The 23,564-nt window shown below is 51.0% G+C and overlaps 2 protein-coding genes across 3 annotated transcripts; both read left to right on the plus strand.

The window, feature by feature from the left end:
* The first annotated feature begins 1,996 nt into the window (after positions 1-1,996).
* On the plus strand, positions 1,997-14,130 carry BLVRB (biliverdin reductase B). The gene is made up of 5 exons (XM_084771132.1): positions 1,997-2,189; positions 9,318-9,482; positions 9,634-9,723; positions 12,703-12,831; positions 13,886-14,130. The coding sequence occupies exons 1-5, from the start codon at positions 2,111-2,113 to the stop codon at positions 14,041-14,043; spliced, it is 621 nt and encodes a 206-aa protein (XP_084627258.1). The 5' UTR covers positions 1,997-2,110; the 3' UTR covers positions 14,044-14,130.
* Positions 14,131-17,468: 3,338 nt separating this feature from the next.
* Positions 17,469-21,565, plus strand: SERTAD3 (SERTA domain containing 3). 2 transcript variants are annotated; one of them, XM_084770532.1, is made up of 2 exons: positions 17,469-17,687; positions 20,339-21,565. In XM_084770532.1, exons 1-2 carry the CDS (start codon positions 17,484-17,486, stop codon positions 20,939-20,941), a joined length of 807 nt encoding a protein of 268 aa, XP_084626658.1. In that variant the 5' UTR covers positions 17,469-17,483; the 3' UTR covers positions 20,942-21,565. The 2 variants fall into 2 exon arrangements, with proteins under 2 accessions (XP_084626658.1, XP_084626659.1); XM_084770533.1 differs by lacking the exon at positions 17,469-17,687 and adding an exon at positions 17,729-18,006.
* Positions 21,566-23,564: the final 1,999 nt, after the last annotated feature.

The following is a 23,564-nucleotide window of genomic DNA, read 5'->3' on the forward strand; positions in this document are numbered from 1 at the left end:
GCCGCCCGCGCTGTCACACACCGGGCCACGCGTGTGTGCGATGCACAGCCGCGCTCACGAGCGCTCGAGGCAGCGTCACACACTCCCACCCTGCCTCTCTCTCTCTCTCTCTCTCACACACACATACACACACACACACACACACACACACACACACACACACGGGGCCGCTGGCAACGTCACACACACTCCACACGCACAATCTCACGGTGTCACTCCTTCGTTATGGGGTCACTCAGGGTCAGACCCTCTGGAATGTGGCCTGGCAGGGTCATCATTCACTGTAACACACTCAGATACAGCTGCCAGCAACAGTGTCACATGCCGTCACCCATACAGAGTATACAGGGTCATACATTGTGATAAACTCAAATACAGCCACCGCCACAACGGAGGTCACAGGAAGCCACCTGAACAGTGTTCCAGAAGGAAATAGTGAGCGCTCTCCCTGCAGGATCACACTGTGACACACTCAGTTAAGGCCACCACTGACTGCACTACCACATGCAGTCATCTATACTGAGTAAAATGTCCTGTCCTGCAGGGTCAAACATTGTGACACACTCAGATACAGCCACCACCACAATGCGTGTGGGTGTGTGGGTGCGGGTGTCACATGACGTCCCCTGAGCAGTGTCCCAGGATCACACACTGTGACACACTCAGATACAGCCACCACCACAATGTGTGTGTGTGGGTGTGTGGGTGCGGGTGTCACATGACATCCCCTGAGCAGTGTCCCAGGATCACACACTGTGACACACTCAGATACAGCCACCACCACCACCAACGCGGTTGGCACATACAGTCACAAATGTGACACACTCCCAATGTGTCAACAGAGCGTCTACACTCATACATCACAAAGTTTACAATCACACTCTTTTTCTTTCTTTTTAATTTTGGTTTTTTGAGACAGGGTCTCTCTGTGTAGCCTTGGCTGTCCTGGACTCACTCTGTAGACCAGGCTGGCCTCGAACTCACAGCGATGCACCTGCCTCTGCCTCCCAAGTGCTGAGATTAAAAGTGTGCGCCACCACCGCCCCGGCTCAATCACACATTCTTACACACTTGAAATGTCACAACAGTCGCCCAGGCACTGGAGGTGGCACACCCTGTATTGCTGCACACTACATACATCACGGCCTCAACAAGACCCAGGAAGAGCCACAGTAAATGTCACACAGTCACAAACCATTCCGGTCCGACAGTCCCACGCGCCACTACAGCTTACCTCACGCATGCCTCACACTCGCACCCTATCACACAGGCTGGGGGGCCCCCTCACAGCAACACCCCATGGAAGACGAATAACAGCACCAGTTATCTCCACACACCACCCGTTCTTGCAACGTAAGAAACGAAACAGGGGCTGGGCGGTGGTGGCGCTCGCTTTTCATCCCAGCACTCGGGAGGCAGAGGCAGGCGGATCGCTGTGAGTTCGAGGCCAGCCTGGTCTACAAAGCGAGTCCAGGACAGCCAAGGCTACACAGAGAAACCCTGTCTCCAAAAACTAAAAAAAAAAAAAGAAGAAGAAGAAGAAGAAAGGAAGAAAGAAAAGAAAAAGAAATGGGGTGTCGCCGAAAACCACGCTGTCCCTTGTGGTCACCGAGGGTCACACAAGTACAGACTCACTCCCCCCGACACACACACACACCTCTTGCTTGTTGGGAGGAGGCTCTGGGGGGGGCGAGTACCACCATCTCAGAGCCTAAGTGTATAATAACGAGGCGTGACCAGAGACAGCATGGTGGGCGTGATGCCCCGGCTGGCCCCGCCCCTCCCCGCCCACTAAGGGTAGCTGACCCTGGGAGACTGAGCGCTGATTGACGTTCTGCCTTAGCACCGCCCACTCCTTTTAAGCGCCTATCAGACAAGGCGGTCTGAAAACGTCATCTGACTCCTGCCCCCGCCCACTCGCGCTCTTCCCTCCCCCCCACGGGAGGCGTGGTCTGATCGGCCCCGCCCTTTGGTCCCTCCTCAGGCACCGCCCCCTCCCTCCCTCCCTCCGCCTTGGGAAAGGAGGAGAGCAGCGCGCCACCTTGCAGCCATTGGGTTCCCGCGCGTCCTGGGACTTCTCAGCCTTTGGGAGCCTGGACCCCCCGCAAGCATGACTGTCAAGAAGATCGCCATCTTCGGTGCCACCGGCAGGACCGGGCTCACCACACTGGCGCAGGCGGTGGAAGCAGGCAGGAGCCGGGGCGCGTGGGGTTGGGGAGGGGGGGGAAGTCATGAGCAGTCGGGCTGGAGCTCTGGGGGGAAAGGTCGCCCCGGGGCCGGGCAGAGACCACACGGGGCTTGTGTGTGTCCCAGCCTGTGGGGCAACAAGTGGCCGAGGGGACAGAAATGGAGGACTTCTGAGATTCAGTTTTGTGTGAGTCTGAGGCGTAGGAATTAACCGTAGGAACGTGGAGGACTCCTTTCTGACTGTTCTGTCTAAACCTGTGAAATGGGGCGGCCACTGTGGCAAGGGTTTCCTTGAGCCAGTACCAGCTGGACCATCTCCCTACACTTGTTAAAATCCTGGTGACCCTCATTTGGAATGGGAGCTAGGGTTACCCCGACTCGGCAGATAAGAAAACTGAGGTGGAGAGAGAGTGAAATGCTGGTACATGGCTGTGCTGGGATTTGAACTCCGTTCCTGCTCTTAAGAGCACAAGAAACAGGGCAGTGGTGGCATGCGCACGCCTTTAATCCCAGCACTCGGGAGGCAGAGGCAGGCGGATCGCTGTGAGTTCGAGGCCAGCCTGGTCTACAAAGCGAGTCCAGGACAGCCAAGGCTACACAGAGAGACCCTGTCTCAAAAAAACAAAACAAACAAACAAACAAACAAAAAACCAAGAAACATCCGCTTGGTCACTAATACAAAACGTTAGCCAGCAGAGTGAAAGAGATCACACTAGAAGTAAAGTCAGAGCCTGGGAATTACAGTCCTGGAAAAGTCTTTGCGTTAAAGCTTTGGGCTGCCCCATGAAGGGGCACAGGATCCCCTAGCATCCCCTGGCTCCTCAGTCTAGAAGTTAACTCTAAACCGGGCCTGAAAGTTCCAGATAAAGGGCCACACCCTTACTAGCCTCAGCAATTCTTAAGATACTGACTATCACAGCGCCCCAAAAGGGCGGAGGCCACCAGGAGCCCAGACCCCAATGATTGTTAGCGTAGCGTAGCCCAGCCCTGCTCTGGGTGAGGAACTTTCTAGAAGTTTCATTTCTTTCTTTCCCCCACCCCCCCATGGACTATCCTTCCTAGGGATTAGTTAATTCATGGCAAAAGTAGGGCCTGGGCCTACCACTGAAAACCACTCTGCCTCTGGCTGTAGTGGTGTGCACCTGTGGTCCCCCTCCCCCCACTGGAGAGGCAGAGGTGGGCAACTCAGGAGGTCAAAACCATCCTTGTCTCAAAAAAAAAAAAAAAAAAAAAACTAAAGCAAGCTGCTGATAAATCATGTCTAGGGAGGAACAGCAAAGGGGAGGAAGAAGTTGAGAAGTGCTGTGTCACCATGAATTTGTGGAGTATTGTGTTAATACCGGTCACCTTAATCCCCCAAAAAACCAAACCACTGTTTACCGCTGGCTCACCCTGCTGGTTACACCTGGAACTGCACACAAGAATTCCAGGTGGCCGGCCTTTTCTCCCTGTGGCCCAGAAACAGGAAGGGAAAAGAAAAAAGAAAAAAACCTGAGAGGCAGGAAGGGATCTGGAGATATAGCTCGGAGGTGGAGCACCTGCCTGGAATCCACCTGTGAAAAGAGGTTTGGTGGGGGGCCCGGGAGGGGGGGAGTGGGCATGGCTCAGTGGGACCCATTGCGTTTTCTAGATGCCCAGGGCCCTGTGCGCAACCGAGGACAACAGGTTGCTAGGAAGGGCTTGGGCTGTATTCCCTCTGTCGTTTCGTAGGGCCAAGGGCCTGACAAACATGGAGTCTGGTGGGCCGCACAGCACACCCGTATAACCAAATGCCTTGTCATCTACAGTTAAGAGTCCTAAATATCTGTTAATAATAATAATAATAATAATAATAATAATAATAATAATAATAATAGTAGTAGTAGTAGTAGTAGTAGTAATAGTAATAATAGTAATAAATTATATTTATTTATTGTGTCTAAAATATATAATATATATAAATAAATAATAATTTTAAAAGTCTTATATTATTTTTATTATTATTATTATTATTATTATTATTATTATTATTATTATTATTATTATTATTATTATTATAATAAATGAATAAAAGGAACAAGAAAGAAAACCAGTATTGAAGCAGTGGATGTGGGCTGGGAAGATGGGTCAGTGGGTAAAGGCACCTGACCACCTAAGTTGGATGTCCAGAGAGGAAAGAACCAGTCAGAAAAGTTGACCTCTGAGCTGGGTGGTGGTGGCGCACGCCTTTAATCCCAGCGCTGGGGGAAGCAGAGGCAGGTGGATCCCTGTGAGTTTGAGGCCAGCCCGGTCTATAAATGGAGTCCAGGACAGCCAGGGCTACACAGAGAAACCCTGTGAAAAACAAAAACAAAGCAAGGCCCAAGGACAGCAACAACAACAAAAAACAGGTTGCCTTGGGGCACGGATGAAATGACTCACAAGCTAGGCGGTGCTCAGGCCCGTGCAGAGTTGGTGGTTATCCTCTTTGGCCAACTGAACTCAGATTAAAGATTGCAAGCCAGTCCTGAATTTGGCTCTGGCTTTCTCTACCCACTAACTGTGTGCTCGTGGCTAGTTACCTAAACTTGCCTCAGTTTCCCTATCTTCAGAGTAGGCGGATTGTGATAATAATAGCTACTTTGTAAAATTGTTGCAACCTAGGACTTCTTAAACTTGCCGGGGTGGGGGGGGTCACGGTGAATTCTGGAATGTTTTAAATTGGTCACAAAGGATCAAAATGTATCAAGTAGCCAAGGAAGTCCATAGAGTCCCAGCCTAGGTCCTGGCAGCCCCCCCACGCCCCCACCTGGCCTCCATTGGGCAATTAATGAGAACTGAAAGTGAAAGCAGAAAAAGATGAATTTTTTTCTTTTCTGGAGAGATGGCTCAGCAGTTAAGAGCACTGACTGCTCTTCCAGAGGTCCTGAGTTCAATTCCCAGCAACCACATGGTGGCTCACAACCATCTATAATGAGATCTGGTGCCCTCTTCTGGAGTATACATAGTAAATAAATAAATCTTAAAAAAAAAAAGAAAAGAAAAAGATAAATTCAATGTTGCGCTCTCTCTCTCTCTCTCTCTCTCTCTCTCTCTCTCTCTCTCTCTCTCTCTCTCTCTCTCTCTCTCTCTCCCCAACCCCCCAGACAGGGTCTCTCTGTGTAGGCTTGGCTGTCCTGGACTCACTTTGTAGACCAGGCTGGCCTCGAACTCACAGGGATCCGCCTGCCTCTGCCTCCCCAGTGCTGGGATTAAATGCATGCGTCTCCTCCCAGTCAGGGCCGTGTCCTCCAAGGTGATATGGCGCCCTCTTCTGGCCTGCAGGTGAACATACAAACAGAGCACTCATCTTCATTAAATTAATTAATTAATTAATTAATAAAAATCTGAATGTGTTCTGTTTGGTAGCTGTATGTGATTCCCCCCCTTTTTTGTGTGTATTTGTTTTGTCTGTGCACCACTTTTCTGTGCCTGGTGCCCATTGAAGCCAGAAGACGTGGGCCAGACTCCCTAAAACTGGAGTTGTAGATAGTTGTCAGCCACCGTGTGGGTCCATGGAATTAAACCCAGATCCTCTGGCAGCAAGTGCTTTTAACCGCTGAGCCGAGCCATCTCTTTAACCACTGCATGTCCCCTCCCCCCCCCCCTTTTTAAGATTCATTTATTTATCTTGTGTGCCTGCTCACCAGAAGAGGGCACCAGATCTCCTGTAGATGGTTATGAGCCACCACATAGTTGCTGGGAATTGAACTCAGGTCCGCTCTGGAAAAGCAGATGATGGTCCTCTGAGCCATCTCTCCAGCCAGTGGCTCTTTTCTTTCTTTTCTTTTTCTTTCTTTCTTTCTTTTTTTTTTTTTTCTGTTTTTTGTTTTTTGTTTTTCAAGACAGGGTTTCTCTGTGTAGCCTTGGTTGTCCTGGACTCACTTTGTAGACCAGGCCAGCCTCAAACTCACAGCAATCCGCCTGCTTCTGTCTCCAAAGTGCTGGGATTACAGGCATACGCCACCACACCCAGCACTTTTTAAATTTTTATTATATTTTTAGTTTCTTCTTTTTTTTATTTTTTTTTTATTTTTTCATGTGTGTGTGTGTGTGTGTTTCTGTCTTTCTAATATTTCCTTTTAGGTTCGCTTGTTTTAGTAGTTTTGTTTTGTTTTGTTTTTGTTTTTCAAGACAGGGTTTCCCTGTATAGCCTTGGCTGTCCTGGACTCGCTTTGGTTTTAGTATTTTGAATTCTATGTAGATGTGTGTCTGTGTGGGGATATGTGCAGGTAATTAACAGGTGACTGAGGTGTCAGACCCCTGGTAGTGGAGTTGCAATCATAAACCACTTGACTTGGGTGCTGGGAACTGAACTCTGGTCCACTAACAATGAGAGCAGCCAGTGCTCTTAGCCACTGAGCCAGCTCACAGGGATAGTTCGCTTGCTTGCTTTAAGAGCTTCTAGCATTCTGGGAGGCAGAGGCAGGTAGATCACTGTGAGTTCGAGGCCAGCATGGTGAGAGAGAGAGAGAGAGAGAGAGAGAGAGAGAGAGAGAGAATGAGAGAGAGCCAGCCGGGCAGTGGTGGTGCGCGCCTGTAATCCCAGCACTCAGGAGGCAGAGGCAGGCGGATCTCTGTGAGTTCAAGCCAAGCCTGGTCTACAAAGTGAGTCCAGGACAGCCAAAGCTAACACAGAGAAACCCTGTCTCGAAAAAACAACAACAACAACAACAGTAATAATAAGGGCAATCATGGTGGCACAGTGGAAGAGCCAGGCAAATCTCTGTGAGTTCAAAGCCAGCCTGGCCTATATAAAGAGTTCTAGGCAGCCAGAGCTATATATGTAGAAACTCTGTCAGTCCCTCCCTGACCAAAAATACTAAATAAACAATGAAAAAAATTTTTAAATAAATTTTTTTTGTTTTGGTTTTTTGGAGGCAGGGTTATTTTACATTTTTATCTTAATATGTATAGACAGTTTGCCTGCCTATATACATTACCTGGTGCCCACAGAAGTCAGACAAGGGCGTCAGATCCCCCTGGGATTAGAGTTACTTGACAGTTGTGAGCTGCCACATGGGGGCTTAGACTCGAACCTGGGTTCTCTACAAGATCAGCACGTGCTCTTAACCCCTGAGCCATCTCTCCCTAGTCTGTTTGTTTGTGAGCTTTTTTTGTCGTTGGAGGGGGGAGCATTTGTTTGTTTGGTTTGGTTTGGTTTTTGAGACAGGGTTTCTCTGTGTAGCCTTGGCTGTCCTGGACTCACTCTGTAGACCAGGCTGGCCTCGAACTCACAGAGATCCACCTGCCTCTGCCTCCCGAATGCTGGGATTAAAGGCCAGCGCCACCACCACCCTGCTATGTGACTTGGTGTTTTTTTTTTTTTTCACTTAGCTATATATACATTTTTTTCCTTCTTCAAATTATTGCAGCATGGGTCAGTATCTCTCTCTCTCTCTCTCTCTCTCTCTCTCTCTCTCTCTCTCTTTTATTGTGCAATAGTACTGCATGTATGGGTCTCTCCATTAAGCACTTGGCAGATGTTATGAAAATACTAGTATATTTATGCACGGGAAAACTCTGGAGTGAAAACATGTTTTCGCTTGCCTTCTGTCTGTTATCTGATGGTCAAACTGCTGAGTCACATGCTCAGGCTGTGTGGAATCTTTTGAAGAACTGCCAGAATGTTCCAAAGAAGTCACACCGTGTAGTGTTGCCCTCAGCAAGGCCTGAGGGAGGCATGAGTTGGAGCTTCCTCCCCACCAGTGTGTGCCAACCCTTACACGAGGCCTTAGTCACACCATCTTGACAGGTGTGAACTGGTATGTTATTTGTAGGCTGTTTGTTTGGTCAGTGTCAGTGGATTGGCTTTGGTTTTTGTTTGGTTGTTTGGTTGTTTGGTTGGTTTGGATTGGATTGGATTGGTTTGGTTTTTCAAGACAGGGTCTCTCTGTGTAGACATGGCTGTCCTGGACTCACTTTGTAGACCAGGCTGGCCTCGAACTCACAGTGATGCGCCTGCCTCTGCCTCCCGAGTGCTGGGATTACAGGTGTGCGCCACTGAGCCCACTTGTTTTTTTGTTTTGTTTTGTTTGTCTGTTTGTTTGTTTTTGTTCTTGAGAGAAGGTCTCTCACTGGGACAGGAGAGTCCCTGAGCCTGCTGAGCTGGCTACCCCACCAGCCCCTGTGAGCCACTTAACTCTGAGCACTGAGATTACAAACTTGCCTTTTGTTTTCAAGTATTATCACCACAGAGTTTACTGGTCCAATCCACCCCCAGTCAGTTCCCTACCCTCCCTCCTGACTTTTCAGGTGGATTCGGGGTGTAGAATTCACACTTGTGGAGCACACTCCTTCTCTGCAGCTCGGCCCTTTTATTTTCTTCATATTGGTGTTCTTTGAGGCACCAAAAGTTTGGGAGTTTGGAGTTTTGTTTTGTTTTGTTTAAGCAAGGTCTCACTATTTAGACCAGACTGGCAGTAAATTTCAAAATCTAGATGAAGTCTCATCATTTGGATTTTGCTTTTCTTGTCATAGCTAAGAAACCAGCTTTTGGGGTTTTTGGGGGGGGTGTTTGTTTGTTTGTTTGGTTTGTTTTTCCATGACAGTGTTTCTCTGTGTATCCCTGGCTGCCGTGGACTCGCTTTGTAGACCAGGCTGGCCTCAATTACAGGATTACAGGTGTGCGCCACCATGCCCTGCCCGAATTTTAATCTTTTAAATTCAATGTCCTAGTAATGTTTTTAAAAATATGGGTGCTGTTTTTATTTCAGACAAGGTCTACGTCACCCAACTTTAAGGAGTAAAGGAGTGAGTATGTGAAAAGTGTTTGGTAGCTGGGACATAGTGTGTGTTAATGCTATAAATGTTTTTTTCTAATCCAGTGTAGTGTTGCAGGCCTGTCTTTCCAGCGACCCAGGAGGCTGAGACAAGGACGATCCTTAAGTTTCAGGCCAGCTGGGCATGGTGACCTCTCCTCCCCCACCAAAAAAAAATAAAAATAAAAATAAAAATAGTGAGCTAGATATCAACTGTTAATTTGCAAGCATGAGTACCATCACCCCAGAGTAGGGCTAAGAATGGAGAAGCCTGGGAACAAAATAGGTTTATGGGTTCACAACACCCTGTAGGGTCTTGTACAGCCACCTGCCAGCTCGCTAACCTGCCTTTCTGTTCCTCTTTCTCCACAGGTTACGAGGTGACGGTGCTGGTTCGAGACTCCAGCAGGCTGCCGTCCGAGGGGCCCCAGCCAGCCCACGTGGTGGTAGGGGACGTTCGGGAGGCGGCCGACGTGGACAAGACTGTGGCTGGGCAGGACGCGGTGATCGTGCTGCTGGGCACCCGCAATGACCTCAGTACTGAGCCCCCCCTTTGCCCTCGGCCCCTCCCTGCACCTCGACCTCCAGCCCCGCCCCCGCCCCCAGCCCCACCCTTGCCACCACTGCCGCCGCCGCCGCCACCGCCGCAGCCACCTGCCAGTGACAGTCACTCTCTGTCCCCTCTAAGGTCCCACCACAGTAATGTCCGAGGGCACCCGGAACATAGTGGCAGCCATGAAGGCACATGGAGTGGACAAGGTCGTGGCCTGCACCTCGGGTGGGTGGTAGGGTCACGGAAGGGGGGTTGAGCTGGGAAGGGGGTGAGTCCTGAACAAGCAACCGCCAGTCCTCTGGAATAGGGCATGAAAGCTGTTCCAAGGCACCATACATTAACTGAGCAGCGACTGTGAACGTAGCAGGGTGCCCTAGATTCCACGCCCACGAGGCTCACAGATAAAAGTGAGGTGATAAACAGATTCCCGCTTGAGCCGACATCCCAGAGAAGCAGAGCCAGGATAGGAAAAGGCACTGCAGAGATGTCGTGAACCAAGCCTGGGAAGAAAAGGGAGCCAAGAGGTGGGGGACACTTCACAGAGAGTGTGACGCGGCTGTGGTAAACACCAGCTTGCTGCCCTCCCCACCTATAAAGAGACAGACCTTAGAACTGGAGAGATGGTCGGCGAGTAAAGAAAGGACGAGGGTTCAAATCGCAGCACCCACAAGGCAGTTCACAGCTGTCTGTAATTCCAGTTCCTGGGCATTTGTAACCCTGACACAGACATTCATAAAGTAGAATGCCAATCTATCTATCTATATTTTTTTTAAGAGACAGACGGACATTAAATAATTCCTGAGGGCCTCAGATGTGCCTCAGTGGTAGGGCCCCAGCCTAAAATCCCTCAGTGAGGGGCTGGGGTGTGGCTCAGTGGTAGAGCCCCTGCCTAGAATCCCCCAGTGAGGGGCTGGGGGTGTGGCTCAGTGGTAGAGCCCCTGCTTAGAATCCCCCAGTGAGGGGCTGGGGTGTGGCTCAGTGGTAGAGCCCCTGCCTAGAATCCCCCAGTGAGGGGCTGGGGTGTGGCTCAGTGGTAGAGCCCCTGCCTAGAATCCCCCAGTGAGGGGCTGGGGTGTGGCTCAGTGGTAGAGCCCCTGCCTAGAATCCCCCAGTGAGGGGCTGGGGGTGTGGCTCAGTAGTAGAGCCCCTGCCTAGAATCCCCCAGTGAGGGGCAGGGGGCATGGCTCAGTGGTAGAGCCCCTGCCTAGAATCCCCCAGTGAGGGGCTGGGGGCGTGGCTCAGTGGTACAGCATATATAAGGTCTTATGTTCTATGCTCAGGATTGCTGATAATCCTCAGTAATCTGGAAGTGGTTAACAATAGCAATTAATGCTAACAGCATTTATTGAGTGTCAGGTACTTGGGCGTGAAAACCACTTAACCCTCCCAACAAGCCGTAAAACGGATGCTTGTGAGACACTAGCTCTTACCTCCCTCAGTTTGTTCAAGGCCACCGAGAAGCCGACTGGCGATCCGCAAGCATGCTGCTGTAGCTAGTGGCAGCTGAGAGATGTGATGCACCAGCCTGTTCCCTTCACCTCTCCTTACCAGCCCCCGATGGTCTCCTGGGAAGGGAGGAGGCATGAGGAAGGGCTTCATGGTCCAGGCAGCTGGGACCTGCACCAAGTGAAAAAGCTTGAAAGCCAGTAACGCATTTATGGCTGCTTTCCCCCTCGTTTTACAAAGAAAAATTATCACAAATCTGCGATTTTAGAATGATTTGTTCTTTTGGGGGTTTTGTTGTTGGTTGGTTGGTTTTCAAGGCAAGGTTTCTCTGAATAGTAGCCTTGGCTATCCTGGACTCACTTTGTAGACCAGGCTGGCCTCAAACTCACATCTGTCCGCCAGCCTCTGCTTCCTAAGTGCTGGAATTAAAGGCGTGTGCCACCACCACCCATCTGAATGTTTTTGTTTTGTTTTGTTTTTTGTTTGTTTGTTTTTCTCTCTTGGAGGCCACTGTAAGTGATTAAAATTAAAGTCTTGCTTCCATTAAGGAAACTGTAAGATTTATTTAACTTGTGCTCCCTCCTCCCTCACCCTGAAAAAAATCTGATTAGGGCTAGGTTACATAGGACCCTGGTTGTGTTGTTATGTTTTGTTTTTAATTCTTTTTTTTTTTTAATGTAAATTGGTGGCTTTGCCTGCATGTGTGTCCATGGGTGTCAGATCTTGGGGTTACAGACAGCTGTGAGCTGCCGGGTGGGTGCTGGGATTTGAACCTGGGTCCTCTGGAAGCGCAGGCGGTGCTCTTCACCGCTAATTGAACACTTCTGCCACCGGGATTCACAACGATTGCTGTGGCGCTGAGTTGGAGAGGTGGCTCAGGTTGCGAAGGGCTGAATTCATGTCCTCACCACCCCATCAAAAACCATAGATAAGCCGGGCGGTGGTGGCGCACGCCTTCAACCCCAGCACTCGGGAGGCAGAGGCAGGCGGATTGCTGTGAGTTCGAGGCCAGCCTGCTCTACAAAGCGGGTCCAGGACAGCCAAGGCTACACAGAGAAACCCTGTGTTGAAAATACCAAAAATACAAAACGCAAACAAAAAAGGCAACGCATAGATGTGTGGTGTTATTCCTGTGATCCTAGCTGTAGGGAGGAAGGAAGGGGAAGCTGCCTGGGGCTTGCTGGTCAGTCGTCTAGCCATCTGCTGAGCTCCAGACTCAGTGAGAGACTCCGTCTCAGAAATTAAGATGGAAGCCGGGCGGTGGTGGCGCACGCCTTTAGTCCCAGCACTCAGGGAGGCAGAGGCAAGTGGATCTCTGTGAGTTCAAGGCCAGCCTGGTCTACAAAGCAAGTGCAGGTTAGTCAAGGCTACAGAGAGAAACCCTGTGTCGGAGGAGGAGGAGGAGGAGGAGGAGGAGGAGGAGGAAGAAGAAGAAGAAATTAAGATGGAGACCACTTGAAGGAACCCGACATAGACTTCTGTCATTCACACATAGAGCCCAAGAGTGCACATATACCACACAGAGCAGTCTTTACATGTGTTGGTTATGATGGGGGGCGGGGCGGGCCTATGGAGCTCAGAGGGCGACTTGGTGGGAGTCAGCTCTCCTCTTTCCACCATATGGCCTCTTACAGCAAACTCAGGTTGTCAGGCTTGGGGGCATGGCTGCTCTTGCTGCGACGTGCACCCTGGCAGCCAAGAGGCGATGATGGTTCTGCCCGGCCCAGGCTAACCCTGCCCTGTGTCCACCCCCACTAGCCTTCCTGCTATGGGACCCAACCAAGGTGCCCCCACGCCTGCAGGACGTGACCGATGACCACATCCGGATGCATAAGTTGCTGCAGGAGTCGGGCCTGAAGTACGTGGCCGTGATGCCCCCCCACATAGGTGAGTGTAGTGGGGACCCTGGGGCAGTATCACCACAGGCCTGTTCTCCACCTGAGAGCTCGGCCCTGGCTCCTCTGAGGCTGCCAACGCTGGGCTCGTATTCAGCTCCACACCCACATGAGAAAAAAGAAAGGGGAGTGAGTCCAGGACAGTCAAGGCTACACAGAGAAACCCTGTCTCAAAAAACCAAAAAAAAAAAAAAAAAGGAGCTGTAGAGATGGCTCAGAGGTTAAGAGCACTGGCTGCTCTTCCAGAGGACCTGAGTTCAATTCCCAGCAACCACATGGTGGCTCACAACTATAATATAATCCGATGCCCTCTTCTGGTGTGCATGAAGACAGCATACTCATACACATAAATAATAAAATATCTTTAAAAAAAAAAAGAAAGAAAGAAAAGTGTGGGCTGGCAAGGTGGCTCAGTGGACAAAGGCTCCTACCACCAACCTCAAGGACCTGAGTTCAATTCCTGAAATTGTCCTTTGGTCTCCACATAGGAGCTGTAGCATGTGACATCGTCCTCAACAAGTAAATAAAATGTAATTGAGCCAGGTGTGGAGGTGCCCTTCTGTAATCCCAGCACTCGGGGAGGCAGAGGCAGTGGGATCTCTGTGAGTTCAAAGTGGGGGTACACACCTGCCATCCCAGACCATGTGTTTGAGGCCAGGCTGGGCCGTATTGCAAGTCTCAAGAATACATAAATACATAAATAATACATAAATAAATACATACATAAATAAATAAAATTGATGAACTAATATGGGAGGCCACATGCGCATGCACACACAGACACACACACACACACATCATACACAAAACTTGAAATGTTTAAAATAAGAAATCTGAAAACAGCCGGGCAGTGGTGGCGCACGCCTTTAATCCCAGCACTCGGGAGGCAGAGGCAGGTGGGTCGCTGTGAGTTCGAGGCCAGCCTGGTCTACAAAGTGAGTCCAGGACAGCCAAGGCTACACAGAGAAACCCTGCCTCGAAAAACCAAAACAAACAAAAACAGAAAGGATGGTGGGTTCATTCATCCCCATGTCTTTCTTTCACAGGGGACCAGCCACTAACTGGGGCCTACACGGTGACCCTGGATGGACGAGGGCCCTCAAGGGTCATATCCAAGCATGACCTGGGCCACTTCATGCTCCGTTGCCTCACCACCGATGAGTATGACGGACACAACACCTACCCCTCCCACCAGTATGAGTAGGACCCTGTCCCCTGGTGGGACGATGGCACCCTGAGAAATAACACACGTGGAGGGATCAATAAATTTTCAGCCAAGAGCTTCAAATCATTTCAGGAAACCTAATCCTAATTTTCCTCTCTGTCTGCCTATAAAAAAATTTTTTTCAGGGTCTTATACATGCTGGGTAAGCTCTCCACCACCGAGCCACATTTTTTCGAGACAGTGTACATATATATACTGCCCTGTCCTGATGGCTAATGGTGTCTCTCTTTGGGATCTACCGTCTTCTTCTATTGTTCCCCCGGATACTTTTCTCCTGCCTGAGAGAGTCACTCCCATCTCCCCCTCCACTGTCCTGTCACCCCACCCCCACTCCCCATCTCTCTGCACCCAGAGAGTAATCCCTCTGAGTCCCACACAATGAGGTCAAGAAGAGGCCTCGTCTGAGCAGCCACAAACCTACAGCACTGACAAAGCTACTTCTCTTCCTCCATGAAAAACTTGGCCCTTTTGAGGGGCTGGAGGTTTGCCTCTTCACGCTTTCAGATCATGGCTGTGGGGTTGTTTGGTTGGTTGGTTTTGTTTTTCAAGACAGGGTTTCCCTGCATAACAGCTCTGGCTGTCCTGGAACTCTTTGTAGACCAGGCTGGCCTCAAACCCACTGAGATCCACCTGCCTCTGCTTCCCAAGTGCTGGGATTAAAGGCGTGCGCCACTACACCCAGTTTAGGTGAGGATCTTTGAGTATGTGGGTCCCAAGGATTAAACTTAGATTGTCAGCCTTAGTGAGCCATCGCGCTGGCTCACAGTTGTGGTTTGGTTTCCTTTCTGCCAATTCAATTTCTCTTTCCCTGCATCGTCTGAGCATTCAACGATGTTCACTGGGTACTTGGCTCTGCACCCAGTACCTGAAAGATACTATAGACCAAGAAGAGATAACCTTGGAACCTGTCCTCAGGGGCCCTAGCCCAGGTGGGGGCAGGCAGAAGGTTAGGGTTTGTGTACAGAGGTAAGATGTAACTAACTAGGGCTGGAGAGATGGCTCAGAGGTTAGGAGCACTGTCTGCTCTTCCAGAGGTCCTGAGTTCAATTCCCAGCCACTGCAGGGTGACTCCCAACCACCTGTAATGCCCTCTTCTGGCCTGCAGGCAGAACATTGTATACATACTGAATAAATAAGTGAATGAATAAGTCTTAAAAAAAAAAATAAAAAAGCAACTAACTGTGACTCCAATTAGAAGGGCATGTAACTTGTGGCCTCTGTGAGTGCTGCATGCATGTGGTGCAGGAACGCCTTCAAGAAAAGTGGAGCTCGGTGGTGCACGCCTGCTGTCACTCCAGCACTCAGAAAGGCAGAGGCAGCCGCATCGCTGTGCGTTCAAAGCCAGCCTGGTCTACAAAGCAAGCCCAGAACAGCCAAGGTTACACAGAGAAACCCTGTTCTGAAAAACATAACAGAGAGATGGGTGGGGGGTGGGGACAAAAAACATGAATGCAAGCAAAAGACTCATATATACAAAATTAAAATAAATAACAGTAACAGCACAAAGGATCCAGGCTGGGTATGGCATTGCAGCACAAAGATTTTTGATAATTTTAGGCTGGGTATGCCATTGCAGCACAAAGATTTTTGATAATTTTTTTTTATTTTATATGCATTGGTGTTTTGCCTGCATGTTTGTCTGTGTGAGGGTGTCAGATCTTGAAGCTACAGACAGTTGTGAGCTGCCATATGGATGCTGGGAATCGAACCTGGGTCCTCTGGAAGAGCAGTCAGTGTTCTTAACCACTGAGCCATCTGACTTCTGTGGGCGCTGGGCATGTACATGGTGCACATACATATATGCAGGCAAAATACACACATAAAATAACCGTTTAAAAAAAAAAAGGCAAAACCTACGAAGCGGTGGTGGCGCACACCTCTAATCCCAGCACTTGGGGGACAGAGGCAGGTGCATCTCTGTGAGTTCGAGGCCAGCCTGATCTACCGAGTGAGTTCCAGGACAGCCAGAGCTACACAAAGAAACTCTGTCTTGGGGGAAAACAACAACAACAACAACAAAAGCAAAACCAAGAAGATCCAGAGTCTGGCTGTCTTACTACAGAGACTTGCCTTGTATTGTACTCTTGTGATAAGGTAAGAGGAGGGGCGGGGAGAGGAGGGCGGAGTCCTGTGTTTGTTTCTTAGAAGGTGTTGGAGCCATTTAGAAAAACTGAAAGCAAGCTAGGCAAGGTGGTGAATGCCTAAATGCTAGCACTAGGTGACTGAAGTAGGAGGATACAGAATTCCAGGACAGCTCAGGCCACTTAGCAAAAGCCTATCTCAGAAAACAACGAGTACCTGGGGGTGTATGTAGCTCAGCGATACCAGCACTTTGGCTAGCACCAGCTAGTCTCTGTGTTTTATGCGCAAACACACACACAGACACACACACACACACACACACACACAAAGCAAAGCGGGGAAAGTTCTGGGCCTGGAGATGGACACCTGCAACTCCGGGATAGAGGCGAAGGAAGCGGGGAGATTAGAATTTCAAGGCCAGCATTGTCTACGCAGGAGTCCAGCCGGGCTTCGAGAAGACTGTCTGAAAACAGCAAAACGAAACCTGAAAGTGAATCCTAAAAAAAACAGGAAGGAGGGCACCAGAGACCAAGTAGTGAGGGAGAAACCCGACCCTTCACTATGAGACCGCGTCGCAAAATAAGTAAATAAATGCCAATGTAAGCATCCTAGGGGCACATAGCTCACACTTGCGGCGCTTGTCCAGAATGCTCCAATGTTCAATCCTCCAAAACCAAAAATAATAATAATAATAATAAGTTTTTGAGTCTGTCCCCAGAGCTTCGAGAAGCTATGAAGAGTGAGGAAGAACAGAGTTGCCTAGGATCCAGGAGGTTCCACCAAACAAGCAGCAGAACCCCCTCCACCTTCTCCCCCCACCCCCAATTTCTAGATTAAGCATTGGCTCCGCCTACAAAACGGGTTGGGGGTGGGGAGGGAGAGCTCTGCCAGCCAAGGGGCGGGGCTACGGTCGTTCAGGCAACGCAAGCCGCGCCATGCTATTGGCTGGTGTTTAATGCATCCCCCCCCATTCCCCCCCACTCCCCCCTCCGCTTAGCCCGAGCCTTCGGAACTCCAGTGGGGGGGGCGTGGCCTCTACCAGCTTTGCCCAGCCTGCAAAACCGCAAGGGAAGGGGGGGGCGAGCATGGCGTCACCCAGCGTCGCCCCGCAGCGGGGTCTGGGCCTGGTAATAAGGAGACTGGAGTGAGACAGAAGGAGTCGGGGAGACAGCTGAGCCCAAAGCAGCCGCCCTGACGGCTTTTACCACCCTCCACCCTACAGGCTCCGCCCCGCCCCCCTAAACCAGTAGCCAACCTAAACGGGACCCGGCCCAGCGGTGGACTGGGAGGGGGGGGCGCCCAGGGGAGGGTCCAGCGTGCGTAGCTGCTGCTAGCCAATGGCGTCCCACGGCGGGCAGGATTCCAGCCAATGGCGGCTCGAGGCTGGCCTCGGGGGGGAGGAGCCGAGTTGGCCCCGCCCCCACCCCCGGGGCCAGACCCAGAGGCCCCCGGGGAAAGTGAGCCCCGACTCCTGCCCGGCGCTGGTGGCACGGGACGCCGCAGGCTTGCCCGAGGTAGTCGTGGCCGCCCTGGCCGCCGAGGTGAGTCGTGGGCGGCCCCGGGTGGGGACTTCTCCTGGAGTTGGAGGAGGAGGAAGAGAAGGGGGCGCGCCCCCGTGGTAGGCGGAAAACCGGCAGGGACCCGAGTGGAAGGCGCAGATTGGTGTGTGACTGATGGGCATTGGAAGGTGCAAGGCTGGGGACTGGATTCCAGCATCGGTACCGGAGGGGGAGGCGGGATGATTCCGAAGGAGCTGGGCCTTTGGAGAACCGAGGGGACGGAGAAAGAACTTTTTGGGGGAGGGGAGGTCCACGAATCTGGAGAGCAGGACACGGTTTGGGTCTCGCCGAGTGGGCTGAGGTGAGGTCGGAGTTCCACGGCGTCCTGGAGGAAAAGCCAGACTGTTGAGCCTAGGAATGTGAGGTTGCTTAGAGGAAGGAAACCCGGGAACCAGAGGCTCCGAGCCTTGGATCCTGAGACGCCGACGTTGAGAGAAGGGAACGCCGGGGAGGGTGGGGTGGGGGGAGTTCAGTGTCCGGGTCTCGGAGCCCCGACTGGGAGTTTGCAAAGTAAAAGCCCAGAGTCATTTGGAAGTCGAGCGGAATGAGGGGAAGGTTTGGGACGAGGTCTCAGAATTGAGATACCCAGTCTCCCCAGCGGGACTTAATGTACCCGAGAGTTACTTGTCGTCTCTGGGCGATGGGATGGGATGGGATGTGGGTCTCATCACCCCGAGAAGAGTTTAGGGAAGAAGCCAGAACTTCCTGGGGTGATACGGACCCGGAGAAAGCTGGTTTCAGGCTGAAGGCGGGTGGGGGAGGGGCGCTCGGGGCGTGGAGCTCAGATTCACCGCCCCGAAGGCAGCAAAGGGCGGGGCTCGGCGGGCGCTGGGCAGCTGGGTGTCCCCGGTTCCCTTCCCCCACCAGCCGGATCTCCACTGCGCATGTTTTCAGGGAGGGCGGCTGTGTCCAGTCCCTCGGGGGGGGGGGGGTGTGCGTGGCCTTCTGGGAATTGTAGTTCCGAGCGCGACTACAGCCTCTGCCCGGCGGCTCTGGGTCCACAGGTCCCAGAAGGCCCTGAGGATATATTGGGGTGTTCTTGGAACTGGTCTAGAGACCCAGGGAAAGGCGGTGACTATGGGAAGGGAAGGTCCGGTTGGACTGGTCGCTAGAGGGCGCATCTTGGTGTTGGTGGAGTCCTAGCCAGCTTCCTTTGAGTTTAGGTAATGCGCCCTCTCTTGTGAACGCTTCTGGGCTTGGTTGTAGGAAAGCAGGTATAGACAGAAATATTCTTGCTTTAAAAAGAAGAGGAGGAGGAGGAGAGGAAGAGGAGGAAGAAGAAGAAGAAGAATCTCACCACACACACACACTTCAGCTGAGCATGGTGTCGCACACCTTTAATCCAGCACTCAGGAGAGAGAGGCAGTAAGATATGAGTTCAAGGCCAACCTGATCTACAGAGGGAGTTCCAGAACTTCCCGGAGAAACACTCTCTCAAAAAGAACCAAAAAAATAATGAGAAATTAAATCTCTGAGGTCCGGAGATGCCACAGCACATCTCGTCAAGATCACGGTATCCAAGGCAGAGTTGAGATACACTCTTGGTCCTTTGCTCTGTCCTCCTGTCTGTCCTGCGACTTGTTAGGGGGGGGAGGGATTATAATAATAAAAGTGTTGTGTGGGAACAGTACCAAGATCCATGGAGACTAGAGTTAAGGTCGTCACTTCACAAGTGTTGAAGTTGATTGTCACAGTGTAAATTCAACATTGTCCCTACCACAGGCAAGTAAAAGGTAATCAAGCCAAGCTCAGGCATTTTTGTGATTTGTTTTGAGCCTTTTTGTTTTTCTGAGACAGAGTTGTCTGACCATGTGACTCTGCCTGGCCTGAAATCGGCTATGGAGACCTTTTCTTTTTTTTTTGTTTTTGTTTTTTGTTGTTGTTGTTTTTGTTTGTTTTTGGTTTTTTCAAGACAAGGTTTCTCTGTGTGGCCTTGGCTGTCCTGGACTCACTTTGTAGACCAGGCTGGCCTCGAACTCACGAGATCCACCTGCCTCTGCCTCCCAAGTGCTGGGATTATAGGCGTGCGCCACCACGCCCAGCTATTTTCATAATTTTAACTTTATGTGTATGGGTATTTTTGCCTGCATGTGTATCTGGGCACCACTTGTGTGCCTGGTGCCCGGAGACGCCATGGATCTCCTAAAACTGGTGTGTTAGGTAGTTATGAGCTGCCCGTGTGGGTGCTGGGAATCCAACTAAGGTCCTCTCGAAGAGCAGCCAGTGTTCTTAACCACTCGGCAATCTCTCCAGCTCCTTCTGTTCTTGAAATACTACCCAGCTGAGGATGACCTTGAACATCTGAACTTTCTGCCTCTGCCTCTGCCTCCTCAATACTGAGGTTACGATTACAGAAATCCTCCCACCGCCGCCTGCCTGCCCCCCCTACACACACACACACACACACACACACACACACACACACACACACACTTTCACCACTCCCAACAATTCCACCTGCATCTTGTTCGCACGCATTTATTAGCCCAATCTTAGCCTTGTAGGACTCCAACTATATGCACTTTAAGTAGAGGTTCTGTGGAGGAGGAGGAGGATTAAACTTCCCACAATTACATAGGCTGGCTGGGGAAAGTGGGATCCAAAAGTGTCTGACTCGGCTGTCTTTTCCACAGGACATGGGAGGCTTAAAGAGGAAACATTCTGATGTGGAAGAGGAGGAGGAGGAGGAGGAAGAGAGGTGGGACTGGAATCCAACAGCTCTTCGGAGCTACCAGCAAGCCCTGCTTCGAATCTCTCTGGACAAAGTCCAGCGCGGCCTGGGCCCCAGACCGCCCAGCCTCCGCAGGCACGTCCTCATCCACAACACGCTCCAGCACCTCAAGGCCGCCATCCGCCTAGCGCCGGCGCCTGCCCTGCCCCCAGAGCCTCTCTTCCTGGGCGAGGAAGATTTCTCCCTCTCTACCACCATTGGCTCTATCCTCCGGGAGCTGGATACATCCATGGACGGGATGGAGCCGCCTCAGAATCTGGCAGCTTCCCCAAGTCCCCAGGATGAAACGATGGCCCAGTCAGATCCTGTGTTCTTAGAAGCGCTGAGCTCCCGGTACCTGGGAGACACGGGCCTGGACGACTTCTTTCTGGACATTGACACATCTGCGGTAGAAAAGGACTCTGCACTCCCACCCCCTGAGCCTCCTCACAGCCTCTTCTGTGCCCCGGGATCCTGGGAGTGGAACGAATTAGACCACATCATGGAGATCATCCTAGGATCCTAAGGCTGATGGGATCCGTCCTGACGTCGGCTCCGGTGGGCTGGGTCCTTGGATGTGACACTTGTGTGTGTGTTTGGCAGAGGCTCTACACAGTGATCAGGGCCTCCTCCCCTCCTGTGTCAGGATTCCACAAACTGTCCCGCACATGTGCGTCTGTCTGGTTTACCCCAGCCTTCCGTGAAGGCGGGTCTTCCTGAATTAATTTATCTCTTCCGAATGCCTTAACGAGACTCTTGTTTCAGGGAGTCTGATTTCTCACTTACACATTTCTTCTGCTTCCAGTCAGTTCCCACTGCCCTCCCGACCACTAGGGCCTCAGGGAAGATAAAGCTGGACCTGTCAAAGGATGGCGGGTGGGCTGCCTCTCCAGGGAGGGGGAGGGGCTGGTCTCCTCCTGGCAGGCTGAACCTCTTGGCAGGACCCCAGTCCCAGCAGCCTCCTGATTCATAACCAGGCCGGACCATGTGCAATAGGGGGTGCAAATCTACCAGCTCCATGCTGTGCTACTTAAAAAGAAAAAGGGGCAGGGTTTGTAGTGGCTTTTTAATTTTTTTTTTTTTTGAGTTTTTTTTTTCCCCTTGGTTTTTGTTTTGTTTTGTTTTTCTAATAAAAGCAGTTTGGGAAAGATTGGAATTGTCTTAAATTTGTAGACTGCTCTGGGATGATACAGGGAAGAGCCTGTTACATTTTCTAGACATTTACATCCTTTCTTTAACAACATAGGGCAGGTGTAACATTGTGAAAAATAAGTTACTGGTTGGTTTAAGGATACTGTCAGAACCACTTTATGCAAACTAAATCCTTTAATCCTTAGGCTTAGAAACATACACTGTGTCAAATTTTACATTTGCATAGGAAAAACCTCAAGGCTTGGAGTATAGCTGAACGATTGGACCGTTGCACGTGGGAGGACCTGGGTTTACCCCCATCTGCAAAAAAAAAATACCATTCTGTTTGAAATGGCCTCACTATGTACGCCAGGCTGTCCCTAAAGTCACTGACGAGCAATTGCCTCTGCCTCCCAAGTGCTGTGCTGAGCTGAAAGCTGTGCACCACTCTGCTTTGCTGAAATAGCATCCAGAAGCCTGGAGTTTAGAGACAGACAGGAAAGGGACAGAGGTAAGGAAGCTTCAGCATTGCTGGCCTCCGCACCTTTGTTTTCTGTTTGACAGGGAGCCAGCCCAGAACCTGCTGAGCTGCACCCACAGGTGAACTTCAGGCAAGTCCCCTTCGGATGAGTGGTCCTCCCAGGCCCTCACTAGTAGAGCCTAGACAGGCTTTCTGCTGCCGTGGGGGGGTGGGGGGCTTGGTAAGAGCCCTGTTTACCACAGTGTTTATAACCCTTTCCAGTGGATTGAAACTCAGTCAGATGGGCGTGGTTGTGTCCATGGAGCATACGTGTGTCACAGGCTGGGGCTGTTAGGAACTGAACCATCAACCTTTCGTTAGGGAATGTGCTACTGAGGCCCTGAAGGGAAATCTGAGGCCCAAAGACCCTCCAGGACGGAACATGAATCCCAATCTCCCCCCCCCCCCATTTAAAGGTGATAAGAGATCGTTTATTCTGAAGTCAAATATGAGTGTCCACGGCAGAGGTGCGCAGTGCCAGGCCAAGCTCCGCCCTCACCATGGTAATACAGTGTTCTGCCCACACGTGTGCCTGCCCACCAAAAGAGGGCGCCAGATCTCATTACAGGTGGTTGTGAGCCACCACGTGGTTGCTGGGAATTGAACTCGGGACCTTCGGAAGAGCAGACAGTGCTCTTAACCTCCGAGCCATCTCTCCAGCCCCGAACATGAATCTCTTAGGCTGCTGTTCTCGGAACCTACACCAAGTTTGGGTTCAGAAATTCACTTCTGGCTTGCGAGGTGCAAAGCCAGTTAGTTGGTGGAGAGTGAGGCCGGGAAGGAGTGTCACATGTCACTGTCCTGCCCATGCCCAAGTGAACGAACCCTGCACTAGGGACTTTTCTGGAAGGGTTGCATGGCAGAGATGGGGATTTTCGCTTGTGGTTTCCTGGCTTCCCAGCACATACCTCCTTTGCGTGACGTGGGGGTGGGGCCTCGTATCTAAGAAGGCTCAGGGGTTATCTGAAAATAGGGCCAATCCAAAGAGGGGTGAAGACACTGTAGGGAAGTGTCTCAAAATGTCTGGATCCCAAGTTGCTGCATGATAGGTGTGATGGTACCCACCTTTAACCCCAACATTTGGGGTCCAAGGAAAGAAGATCAGCTACAGAAGGAATTTTAACAAAAGCCTGGGCTACATTTGACCCTGTCTTTGAAAATAAGAAGAGCTAGGGGCTGGAGAAATGGCTCAGCAGTTAAGAACACTGCTCTTCCAGAGGACCCAGGTTCAATTCCCAGCACCCACATGGCAGGTCACAACTGTCTGTAGCCCCCAAGAGCTAGCTACCTCACATAGACATGTATGTGCAGGCAGAACACCAATGCGCATAAAATACAAAATAAATAAGTTATTTAAAAATAAATAAAGAGGGCTGGAGAGATGGCTCAGAGGTTAAGAGCACTGACTGCTCTTCCACAGTGCCTGAGTTCAATTCCCAGCAGCCACATGGTGGCTCACAACCATCTATAGTGAAATCTAATGCCCTCTTCTGACCTG

This window comes from Acomys minous (genome assembly GCF_964271855.1).
Source record: "Acomys minous genome assembly, chromosome: 20".
NCBI lineage: Eukaryota > Metazoa > Chordata > Mammalia > Rodentia > Muridae > Acomys > Acomys minous.